Source organism: Typha latifolia, chromosome 8, assembly GCF_019914945.1.
Source record: "Typha latifolia isolate L0001 chromosome 8, TyphaL0001v2, whole genome shotgun sequence".
Lineage (NCBI taxonomy): Eukaryota > Viridiplantae > Streptophyta > Magnoliopsida > Poales > Typhaceae > Typha > Typha latifolia.
In genome coordinates, this window is record NC_133093.1 from 9284619 (window position 1) to 9297424 (window position 12806).

Sequence of the window (12806 nt, forward strand, 5' to 3'; positions counted from 1 at the left end):
TGTTCAGCTCACATACGACACATCTGAGCAGCACAATAATTGCAAGACAATAACAGGTGGAGTGGCAAACACGTAATTAGACGGAACTACGAGGTCAATCAGTGGAAGAAAGCGCGGATCTCGTCGGGGCCGAGAGTCCGTCGACTCGGCGAGGAATCGCCGAGTTAGGATACCACGGCGCCCGACCAAAAGATCGGTCCACGTAAGCTACTCGATACCCTAAGTGACACGTTTCGGGTAGCTGGGCACCCTTAAAGTTGCTCCTGTTATGAACCGAACACGCGATCCCGAAGTCATGCTTCTACTGGCACTACTGTACTAATGTAATGAGCAAACATCCCATGAATTAATTATATAATTGGATTTTTAAGTTAGTTTCTTTTTGTAATTTGCGTGATCCCTTTTGGATTCGTCCTCCTCTATTTATCTCCACTGGACGAGAGGGCGATATATAGTACATAAAAAAAATATAGAGAGAAATAAGAGAGAGAGAGAGATCCTATAAAGATTGAATTGGACATAGCAGAGAGGCCTCAGTTTAATCTCTCTCTCTCTTTCTCTCTCTCTCTCTCTTCTGCTGTTGGGGGAATCTTAAATCACCTGACGAGAAGGGGGATTCCTTTGAGTCCGTGCTGGAATAATCGGAGGAAGGAGATGGGAAGAGGAAAGATGCCACCTTTGGAGAGAAATCTCGACTGAATCGGGAGGAGGAGGTCTCTGCTGCTAGTTTTTGGAGGTGGGTTTTTGCCCTTTTGGTCGGGTGGAAAGAAGGAAATGTTGGGATTTGCTGATAAAGTTGAGAATTTTTGGGAGTTGGGTCTCTGGCGAATGGTGCTTTAGCGTGTGGGTTTGGTCGTGAAGTGGGTATTCGAGGGTTTGGGTTCTTAGTGTTGGTATTCTGTAATTGGAGAAGCTCCGAGTTTTAACAGTTTTCCTATTTCTTTTATTTGTTTTAGGGTTGTCCAGATTATATAACTCTTTTATGGGCTAGTTGAGATCTGGAGTTTTTATTTGTGGCAATCTGAAGGGAATCCAGAGGAAGATTGTGAACAGGTGGAAATTGTTACATTCGCTGAGCTGAATTGGAGCTGTTTGCTTCTTGATCCTACTGCACTGGTTCTTCTCTGCAAAAGGTAAGGGTTTCTTTTTCTTTCTTTCTTTTTTTATCAATTCATTAAGTTGTGTTATTCTTAGTCCATTCGTTTGGAGGAATTTGCCTTGTTGCAATCTTTAGTTGATAATGTAAAAGCCTGAGTTAAGTCTTCTCAATTTTTCCGGTTGCTCTCTTCACTTATTTGATGAGAGGAGTAGTCCAGAGGTAATAATTTCCAGTACTTCTTGCTGTCTTTATTGGGACAATGTCTAATGATGTGGGTCTTTCTTATGGTTATTTTCCTAACCCTTTGAGAATCTCTTTTTTTCTCAGCATTCTCTGGGAAAGAGTGAGAATTTCTCCATATCATGATCATATTTGGTGAATCAACAAAGGAAATGATGAAGGACACTGAGAAATGCTTGGACTCCCAGCTCTGGCACGCATGCGCAGGTGGAATGGTTCAGATGCCGGCGGTGAACTCCAAGGTGTACTACTTTCCTCAGGGCCACGCAGAGCATGCCCAGGGATTCGTCGACTTCAGTAATTCGCAGCAGATCCCTGCTCTCGTTCTTTGTAGGGTGACTGCCGTAAAATTCATGGCCGATCCGGAGACTGATGAAGTCTTCGCCAAGATACGGTTGGTCCAGATCAGGTCTGGCGAACCAGAGTTTGGCGAAGATGATGGAGTCGGTCTCAATTGTAATGGGGCTGATGTACAAGAAAAGCCTGCTTCCTTTGCAAAGACATTAACGCAGTCAGATGCCAACAACGGTGGTGGATTCTCCGTCCCTCGCTACTGTGCAGAAACCATCTTCCCGCGGTTGGACTACTCTGCTGACCCTCCGGTCCAGACCGTGCTCGCAAAGGATGTGCATGGTGAGATTTGGAAGTTTAGGCATATCTATAGAGGAACCCCTCGCAGGCATCTCCTCACTACTGGATGGAGCACATTTGTGAATCAAAAAAAGCTCGTCGCCGGGGATTCGATTGTATTTCTGAGAACCGAAAATGGGGATCTTTGTGTGGGAATCCGACGGGCTAAAAGAGGGATTGGCGGGGGTTCTGAGACCCCGTCAGGGTGGAATCCCCAAAATGGGAATTGTCTCTCAACCTATGGAGGGTTTTCTGTCTTCTTGAGGGAGGAGGACAGCAAGTTGATGAGGAGTAACGGGGGTGGGGGGAATATGAGAGGAAAGGGACGAGTGAGGGCTGAGTCAATCATTGAGGCAGCTAATCTTGCAGCTAGTGGGCAGCCCTTTGAGGTTGTGTATTATCCAAGAGCGAGTACTCCGGAGTTCTGTGTGAAGGCTTCGGCAGTTCGAGCGGCAATGAGGATCCAATGGTGCCCAGGCATGAGATTCAAGATGGCCTTTGAAACTGAGGACTCCTCGAGAATCAGCTGGTTCATGGGGACAATAGCATCTGTTCAGGTCACTGATCCCATAAAATGGCCTAATTCACCCTGGAGGCTTCTTCAGGTATTCACTGAACAAGACATTTTGGTCTTTTGCTATCGTTCTTTCAATTGTCAGATTGCCAGTGTAAAAAATTATGCATTCTCAATTGTTTGTTTATGCTAGGGTGATCATAATTAGGTTTTTCTGTTTATCCAAATCTTTGATCAATTGATACTTTGAATAAAGCTAACAGTATGATAATCTGACACTAGCTTTTATAAGCCGTTTTGAAAATACGTGTGTCAATTCCTTGCAAGTCTTGCTGATTTTAATTAGCCCTAAACAGGACTACATAACATGTTTTTTTTTACTGCGGACATTCTTCGTTAATCTCCTAATGTCCAGATTTTCTCTGAAAACTAAACTAGCTTGCTTGATTGGTTGAATTGTCACAGGAATACTTTCATTTCTATATTCCACCTTTTCTCGAAAAAAATTATATGTTCATCCTTATTTCATGCACTATTTTGGTTTTGCAGGTGACTTGGGATGAACCAGATCTGTTGCAGAATGTGAAATGTGTGAGCCCATGGCTGGTTGAACTTGTTTCAAACATGCCAGGCATTCATTTAGCACCGTTCTCACCGCCTAGGAAGAAGTTGCGGATCCCACCACACCCTAACTTTCCACTTGATGGCCAGCTTCCAAATCCAACATTTCCCCCGAACCCACTTCTTCCCAGCAACAGCAGCCTCCTGCGCTGTTTCCCGGACAGCACTCCTGCAGGCATACAGGGAGCCAGGCATGCTCAATTTGGTATATCTTTATCAGATCTCCACCTTAACAAAATGCAGTCAAGTCTGTTCCACGCTGGGTTTCACCGGCTTGATCACGCAACTCCACCATCAAGAATATCTACTGGCCTCATCGTTGGCAAAGCCCCAAGTCATGACAACATTTCTTGCTTGCTAACAATTGGCACTCCTCAGAGCAAGAAGAAATCAGATGACGGAAAGACACCTCAGCTAGTGCTCTTTGGCCAGCCAATCCTTACCGAGCAACAGATATCTCTGAGCATCTCCAGGGATACAGTCTCCCCTGGAGTCACTGGAAACAGTTCATCAGATGGGAATCCTGAGAAGACTGTGAATGTCTCAGATGGTTTGAATTCTGCAATTAATCATAATGGTCTTATGGATAAGCCTTCATGCGAAGGATTTCCATGGTACAAGGATCACCAGGCTTCTGAGCTTGGATCGGAGACTAGGCACTGTAGAGTATTTATGGAATCGGTGGATGTTAGTCGCACCCTTGACCTCTCTGTCTTTGGTTCATATGAAGAGTTGTATGGACGTCTAGCTGACATGTTTGGAATCGAGAAAGCTGAGGTGATGAGCCATGTACTTTACCGGAATGCAGCAGGTGTAATCAAACATACTGGAGATGAACCTTTCAGGTGGGTGTTTCTCCATGTCGTTATTGAGGCCTTTCTTTTGGAAGCAGGTTCTATGCTTCGATCATTTCATTTAAATTTGCATTACATTGCAGTCCTAAATTGTTGCATCTAGAAGCAAAACTAATATATTTACTTTATACTTGCACAGTGAGTTCACTAAAACGGCACGAAGACTGACTATACTAGCAGAAGCAGGCAGTGATAACTTGGGAAGGTAGGAAGAACCTCTTAGCAAAATACGCAGTTGAATGAGCAAAATCTCTTGCTCAACGCCAACTCTGTCGAAACTTCCATTTATTGCAACTGCTCAAAGAGGCTTTGAACTCAAGTTGCATTGTTTATTAGCTTACTCTTATGGAATGCATAACAGTCTTTATTTGATTCTTCCTGAAAACCTCCTACCATTAGCTTTTCGATTAATATGCTATATACTTTTGTTTCTCGGAGGCATCTCTGGAATGGCGAAAAGCTTTTCGGAGGTACATGGCTTCCAGGTGATGGATATGAAATACAAACTTGAATAAGTAGGATATGTTGCTTGTCTTTGAATCAATTGCGATGGACTTCGCTATAAGCGAAGTGAGTAGACTTAAATGTGACATTTACTAATCTTGTATTGCTTTTATTTACTGCTGCTCTCCTCTTTAAGCTATGTGGTGTTTTTGTTACGATAACTAAAATTAAAAATGCCAAGTTGGTCATCATGAGAAGCTTCTCATTCCGCCCTAAGGGTCTGACATTACATTGTATGAGATTTGGTTAGACATAATAGTGCAAAAGACCACATTTTAAAGAATCCAAAACTTTTAATTAGTTTTTAGTTTATAAGTTATAGGATATATATTAACGCATCAATCATGATCATACTAATTAATAGTTAATGTGTTCAGACTAACTAATCGGTCCGAAGTGAGTGAATCTCAATCCTATAGGTGTGTGTGATCCCAAGAAAACCCTAAACATTACCATGTGATGAGATGTACTATAATCACCTTTCCACATGCTTCTTCATTTCCCTACTTGTCCGTAGTAATGCTCCTTTTCTAGGACATGGCTTTTTAAGTCAAAACAGAGGTTTACACGCCACTCCCTCTGTCGATGAATAAAATCCCCCTGGTCCTAGTCGAACAGTCGATCATAGATCTGAACGGTGGAGATTGCTCGATCATCCTTATATTTATTATCTGAATAAATAAACTTTTTTTTTTTGAAAAAATAAAATAAAACATAACTCTTGTACGAGATTCACAGAGGAACACATTTCCCAGCCTCTGCGGCGCAAGCGTGGGGGAGAGGGTGGAGTTTTTAATAATATTTAATTAATCACCCTAGGGATTGTTGAGAAAATAAATAGGTCAGACGTGGCACACCGCCCCCATGTGGAGCGTGGGGCCCGCGATCATGGATTCCTCACGTGCGGGGCATGCGTCAGATGACGCCTTGCGAATGTTGCGCCGCAAAGGAGGAACCGCCTTTGCCGCGTTGACCGGGGCACTTGGACTGTTCACCCTTTGACTCTTGGGTGTTCGAGGAGAACTATATATTTATTTATATACGGTGAATAAATGTCATATCTCGGATTATAATTATAGATGAAACTAAACCTTAATATTTTTGAGGTAATATTTTTTTAAAAAAATATATAGGACCAAATGATAAATATAAGATATATCTATATATGACACGGCATAGGATTTAGTTTGATAAATTTATATATAAAAAGATAATAGGTCTGCAATTATAATCTTCATCGTTATCTGTGAATTCTATTTTTAAAACCTAAATTTCAGTGTCCACACAAAGTAAGGGGTTTATTCCCAAGGGATCGTGACGTCACTCCGGTCCAGCTCGGGTTTCGGTCTCGCACCGCTCGGTCCGGGTTTTGACCACCACGGTGAGCAAAACACGGCAGCACTTTCGCCCGGGTTGGCTCGAGGAAAGAGTTCTCGGCACCTGGTTTTCAATTTCTAGTTTTCCAAATTTGCCATCGTTTAACTTCCTACTAATTTTCTCCATGTTTTCTATCTATCAACTTGACTCTGGATTATGCCTTGATATGAATTGGTTAATGTTATATATAACATTATAGACTAAAATCATTAACCTCCTGCACGTTTAATTTAGCAAGAATTATCAAATTTTCCCTCCAAAGTTTGAATTTTTTTGCTCTTTCATACAAATCTGAGCGTAATGGAGATCTCGCTTACTTTCTTCCTCCGAGATATCATTTGATTCCTTTTCCTCGCTATTCACTTTGCAATCCTCATCCTCCCTCCTATGTTCTCTATTTATATATCTTCTAAATAATATATAACTAAATTGAGCCCGCTTATTCTGAGAAAAAAAAACCACCACTAACTGTCATAAATGAGAATACATATTTATTTGTTAATTTTAAAGTTATTTATAATCTTTGTTAATGGGACTTATATATAATTTAATTAAAAGTATAAAGATACATAATTATACAAAATAAAATCTGCGAGGTAGAATAATTTAGTCCAAAGTACAATCCCATTTAACCCAACTGTTTGTTACGAGTTATAAGCTAATCTCAATTTGGCTAAAAGTTATTAAAAGGCTCCTTTTGTTGATAAACTTATTTTTGGACTGACGCCTAGCAACAAAAGCAAGTGAAAACTTCGGCTTACCTACACCAATTTGCTAGTTGTAGTAGACTAGTCGATTGATATGGAGCCCAGGGCAGCCCTCCAATGGCTTACGACAGTGTAACATTAAAACCCAACTGGTAGCCTAACAACATAAGCAATGCAGACTTAATCGAGTGTATGATTTCATAATGTAACATCGTTGACAATAGAAATAAAATTTGACTTTAGTTTGGACAAAAAGCAAGCAGAGGAAATTTGACTTTATTTTGGACAAAGACCAAATGACTATATTTCAGGAATAGACAATGATTACAAGCATTATAGGTCAGACAACCAAAACCTGTCCACCATTCTTTATATTCCAATCAACACTCCACAATCCACATTTCAGGAATAGACAATGATTACAAGCATTATAGCCCATACAACCAAAGCCTATCCACCATTGTTTATATTCCAATCAACACTGCACAATCCAAAAGCACATGCATTGAGATCAATCAGCCTGCAATTCAGTACAAAAATTAAGCTCATGATGAAGCCTGAAATTTTTCTCGAAGGTAGAAATTTTGAAGGCGATAATAAATTATGCATATAACAACTCAAGAAGCTGAAAGAGAAGAGGACGTTCAGGCACAATATGCAATGATAAGGATACTGAACACTAAAGTAACGTGTACTTCCGACAGTTAATATTTTCTTAGTTCTGTCTGATGTCAATTGATTACTGCTCCAAATGGAAACCATCCCCACCACCACTAACAAAAGACTTCTCTCTCTCTTTCGTGTCACCTGAAGGAAGATGAAAAATAAAAGGCAAGGAAGCAGCTTCCTCTGAAGGCACATATATTTTTTGGGTTTTGTTTTCAGCATTTCGTACATGAGTAGAACCAAAATGGTTGATATGATAATTGCGCTAGTTCTACTGCATTACTCAGATAAAAATAATCAAAACATAATTGTACTGCAAGGTAATCATTAAGCACATCATAGCACCTTTCTCAAGGTACAAGTATAAGTTTTGTGCCACACAAGTATAAGGAACACATATGTCTGACATTCACTTTCAAACAGGACACAACCAATTATTTTGTCAAGCAGAATAATTATGGCCTCGTATGGCATGCATTACCAAATTCATGATATGAGACAGGTGAGTCTTCACATTTCTATTATACAGATCTTTCAATAAACGTGACCCGAAGATCAAATGGAAAGTGTAAATGATCTATGATCCAGCCTCTCAAACATGATATCACTATGCCATAAGTGATTCTGCCAACAAGTTTCTTTGACCAAAATCTAGAAGAGTTTGGATTCCTAGACCTCCCAATTAACCATCAGGCTATTTGTTTTGATGTATTTTGCACAATATAGATGCATCATCTAGGCTGAAAAATAATGTTTGGCTTAATGTATATAACATGTAATGCAATATTTTGAGATACCATAGTGAGCTCATATGCAGTGTTCTGGGTTTTGACATCCACTCAAATTTGAATGCACATCATCTTACATTAACCCCTCTTTTATATTGCGCTCCTTCTCTACCACACTCCCCAACCCATGGTTTCCAAAAAATTTACTAATGTGAATCCCTTCCTCCCTCTCTCTCAACCTATGCACCCCTTCTTAATTGCAAACAAACTTTTAGCTAATCTTGAATTGGGTTTTAGGTATCTGAATTGCAAATTTATGGCTGCCTATATCTTATTATATTTTGAAATTCTTTGGAGATTTTATATACATTTTGTGCTTATTTTCATTGGAAATAAGTGAGAGATTAATATACTAAACTAGTTGGAAAGAAAAGTAACATGAAAGAAGAATTTCTTGTAGTGTATTAATGGCGAAGAAGAAAATACTTGGTATGGAGTGGTACTATATAAGTGTCAATACTGTGCATAACAATAATAAAGAAATGTAGATATTGCAAAGTAACTCAGATATCCAATAAGTAAGCATTTGATCCTAAATATTTTACCGGACCATTTAATTCATTTTATCTAAATTCTCAAGAAATGAAGACACCTGCCTGTTTTTAATTTTAAATTTGTTCAATTCTCGTTTGTTCAATCCTTTTGTCCAGTTAACATTTCATTCACTCGGGTTCATTTTAGGGACGTAACATTTGATCATAAATCGGTATTTATTATCCTAGCTAGCAAATAGACTTTTCACATGCAACCTGATAAAGCATGAAAGCATACCTATGTTCAACAAAAACAGTTTCACATAATACAATCAACCAAACAAGAGATTTGCTTCTCTAGATGCAGCATCTTCTAATGTGTGTGCTTCCAAAGATACATGGAACCAAATGACCCCCATGTTTCAATAGTAAGTTGTGGTCACACAGAACTGAATATCCCAAACCAGCTATCTATGACATTCTGATGATGAGGGCAGGATTCACCATACGCAGCATTATCTCCAGTTTCAACTTAATCCATCTTAGTTTCTTCTATTATTCCAGCGTGAAGTAGACAACTGAGTAATACACTCAAAGACAAAATAAGACCATCAAAAAATATTGACACCATTTATCCCCAAACATATCAAAAGTATACCAATTGCATCTGCAGAGCATGTTAGCTTACCATCGCTGACAATTCATACACAGGCTCATCACGTTATCTAGTTCATCCTTTATATTCTAACAGATTTAAATATCAATTTCCATCTCAAATCGTTTTCTTTCTCTTTCTTCACCTACATAACACGTGCCAACAAGAACTAAGAAAAGGTATAATTTTTCGATTTTTCCTATAGCTCTTGATCTCTTAATAGTTCTAGCGTGATATTGGTAGAAAGGTGCTACTCAAATATATCCAAGTTCTACAATTAATCATTGACAAATCAGAACATGAACCAAGTATTCACAGCGTTCAAATAGAAGCACACAACGCCAAACACACCGAGACAAATTAAAGAAAACCAAAGCAGGAAATCACATCATATTCCATTAAGAATGGCAAAAACAAGAACAAAATTTATGATCGTGGTCGACCTTAGTTGTAGTAGAGCTCGAGGCCCATGCCGTCGTGGATCTCGTAGTCCCTAAGGGTGATGTGGTCCTTGTAGATGTTGTACCACTTCTGGATCCGGATCTTGTCGGGCCGCGTGCCGGTTTGCGCCGCGACCAGCTTCTTGAGGTCGCCGATCGTGTCATCCTCGTTGCACTTGACCCGGACCTTCTTCCCCAATCGATCATTGAGCACCACCTCGATCATCTTCGCGGCCCTCGACGATTTCTCTCCCCACCTCCTCCGCTCCGCTCGTAAAACAAAACGGGAAGTAAGGAAAAAAAAAATTCCTTTATATAAAAAGATTGGCACGGTCAATGCGGTAGGAGAAAAAGCATCTAGACTCTTCTACTAGGACCTAGAACGGAGATGGCGTGCACGTGTTCTGAGGTTTATGCAAAAATCCCCCTTTAATGATGTCATATGACGAAGAGACCCTTGTGTGTTTCTCGCAAGTCGCAACGACGAAGGCAATAGGTAGGGGGTGTAATTGTGTAACTGTGCAAGCCAGCGAGCTCTATCAAGCTTGATTCGAAATTAAATTCAAAATCAAGCTTAGCTTGTTTAATTTAACAATCTGTATGCAAATAATTTAAATTGCAAATATATAGAGATTACAAAAATCTAATAATTAAATGGTATTGGAGTAATATTTTCATCCTATTGCATTCTTAACATGGCTGAAAAATATAGCCCTTGAGTAACTCATATTATGAGCCTCTAAATCTTGATCTAAAGTTTCATAATAATTATACATATTATAATTTCTAGATACTAAATTATTATCTTTTAGCCCTATGGTTTCTTACGACATGGCTTCACTGGATTGATCTCTTCTTGTAACGGCAACTTTGTTGATCTCACACTAAAATTTTTCAAAAGTTTTTAAGTCAAAAGGAAGAAAAGATAATGATGAGCTCCTCATGCATGTCTCATGCCATGCCAATTTAGTTTCGTAATAAAACTTACTGAGCCTTTTCTGGCTTTTGTTCAGAAAAAAACAAAGACCTCATATATTCTCAATTTCTATTCCCTTCTATCAATATATAATCACCAAGTTTCTTGTAACACAATGGTGAATATCATATAAGAAAGTTTGATCAAGTACTCAGAGGTTCTGAAGAGGATGTCTGGAGAAGAAGATTGCAGACAACATCAGTGCCTGAGAAAATATGAGGTTGTTCTTAACCAGGTACCTTGCTGCCTTCTTTAGATAGAAATTTCTCTCTATATTAGCCTAGAAACAGTGTGAAATGAGGAATTATAATAATTATAGTAAATATATTATAAGCAAAATTAGATGCCTTAATTATGGTTTTTGGCTATGCTGCAATTGCGTTGCTGAATTAACTGTCATTTGTTCTTGTTTATTTAGGTAAAAATTGACAGTCAACATTAAGTTTTCTCTTAAACAATAATAGTTATGCCTCGTATATATTTCATGTTCACAGTTTAATCAGCTCATCGATGCGGTTGATCGAAGAACAAGGGCAGCCAAGAAGCACAGGAAATCAAAGGTGATCTGCTTCTTTCTGTATTGCTTAGTATGTCAATGAGTTTAGAAAACACTTTTTCAAACTAAGGTTGTGATGTCTGGGTAATTACATCTATTCAATAAAAGGAAATGTTATAATTCTATAATTATGCATAACAAATTAACAGAACTGTTTAACATGTCTTTAATTTTGAAAATAATTAATGATTTTATCTTACAGCCCAGTTTAGTTTTCTTAAAATCATGGACAGAATAGAAGAGATAAATTTTAAAGTATGATGTCGCCTTTTTAAGATTAAATTGTCACTTGTTACTTCTTCAGTAGGAACCAGTACTAATATATTTCCCAAAATCAGATAGAAAATTGAAGATAAATATGCTAATAATAGTGATCGACAATAGTTCGAAGAAAATATCAAGTAAAAAGAAGATATAATTATGAACCGTAGAGGCTAAAAAGAAGCTAAAGATCTAATCTTGTTCTTCTTTTTGTAGAGATCAAAAAAAGAACAGGCTACTGCATCACAACAAAGTCACAAAGATGAAGTACTTGCCGATACCGTAACGAGATGCTTAAATGACTTCAATGCAAACTGAGAAGCATGGTGGATTTTTTTAGCAAACGTGTGTAGCTTAATGAATGTTTTCCAATCGTTATGTTGGTCATCAATGAATTGCTAGTTTTCAGCACCCATGAACTGAAACACCTCCAGAATGTTCGTAATCTTAATTTTGTATGATATGATCTGTTCTTCAATCATTATATCCGAAATACTGAGACAGTAACCTATTTTTCAGTTTTAGCAGACATTGAGATTTTTCATGTCGAAATTGTAATCGTCCGCATCAATGAGGAACTAAATTCAGGTAAGTTCTTTTAGTTTTGTTCTTCAGAGAAGGAGTAATGCGTAAATGAATAGTCATTTACTGGCTAACGATGGCAAAGTTCCAACTGGATGGAGAACTAAGATAATGTTTACAGTAGAGTAATCTTCAGACAACTTATGATCATGACATCTTAACAAGATTTATATGTTGCTTTTATGTCTTTAGGTAGGCTAGTTCTGTCAGTTAGTTTACTGACAGCCCCCATTAGTGCACTTACATTAATTCCTCATCCAGAGCCTTCTACACAAAAAGTGTGCATTCCTTATCTATAATTAAAGTGTGCATTCCTTCAAAAACTTTGACCCTTATCTGCATGTACAACAGTACAAGATTGGTATTTGTTGCCCTTTAAACATCATTTTCCGCGTAAATACTACTCAGATTACTTTTCGATAACTAACAATTAATATCAAAATTATTCAGCCCAAAAGGTATCCATACAAGAAACAATGGTTTGGTTTATAAAAACAGAAGAAAAAAGAAAACTAGTAAAAATCTGACTGCAGGATCTGGGCACTTGCAAGTTCTGAAATCTTATGATCAATTATAGTTTTCTCAAGATACCAGAACAGATGTCCTACATCACACAGGTAGGTGTTTTAATTAGTGAGGGCCTCAACAAGCACAAGACTTTATGCTAAATTAATGAGCTAGATTCCTGGCCAAATTTATCATCTCAACTAAGATATATACCCATCTGTTCTAATTTGTTTCAGTTCCTATCTGAATAGAAGTGGAGCCATCAGTCACATGCAAACAATAACACATTAGGACAAAATGTTTGTGAGTATGTTGACCTCTAAATTATCATGGTCAGAAACCTTAGTAAATGCATG

At 38.4% G+C, this 12806-nt stretch overlaps 2 protein-coding genes and 1 long non-coding RNA gene across 5 annotated transcripts; 2 read left to right on the top strand and 1 right to left on the bottom strand.

Annotated features, from left to right (window-relative positions):
- Positions 1-400: 400 nt before the first annotated feature.
- On the top strand, positions 401-4481 carry LOC140794158 (auxin response factor 18-like). Of its 3 annotated transcripts, none has more exons than XM_073146057.1 (5): positions 401-736; positions 957-1133; positions 1427-2574; positions 3033-3949; positions 4098-4481. In XM_073146057.1, exons 3-5 carry the CDS (start codon positions 1462-1464, stop codon positions 4165-4167), a joined length of 2100 nt encoding a protein of 699 aa, XP_073002158.1. In that variant the 5' UTR covers positions 401-736; positions 957-1133; positions 1427-1461; the 3' UTR covers positions 4168-4481. The 3 variants fall into 3 exon arrangements, with proteins under 3 accessions (XP_073002158.1, XP_073002156.1, XP_073002157.1); XM_073146055.1 differs by having other exon boundaries at positions 410-860; XM_073146056.1 differs by having other exon boundaries at positions 410-736; positions 967-1133.
- A 2340-nt stretch (positions 4482-6821) lies between these two features.
- LOC140794108 (ubiquitin-like protein 5) lies at positions 6822-9892 on the bottom strand. Its single transcript, XM_073145973.1, has 2 exons — positions 9572-9892; positions 6822-7066 (listed from the first exon to the last, which is right to left on the bottom strand). Exon 1 carries the CDS (start codon positions 9792-9794, stop codon positions 9573-9575), a length of 222 nt encoding a protein of 73 aa, XP_073002074.1. The 5' UTR covers positions 9795-9892; the 3' UTR covers positions 6822-7066; position 9572.
- Positions 9893-10601: 709 nt separating this feature from the next.
- On the top strand, positions 10602-11808 carry LOC140794208 (uncharacterized). Its single transcript, XR_012110083.1, has 3 exons — positions 10602-10779; positions 11039-11104; positions 11578-11808. It is a non-coding gene; the product is annotated as an uncharacterized lncRNA (long non-coding RNA).
- The last annotated feature ends 998 nt before the right edge of the window (positions 11809-12806 follow it).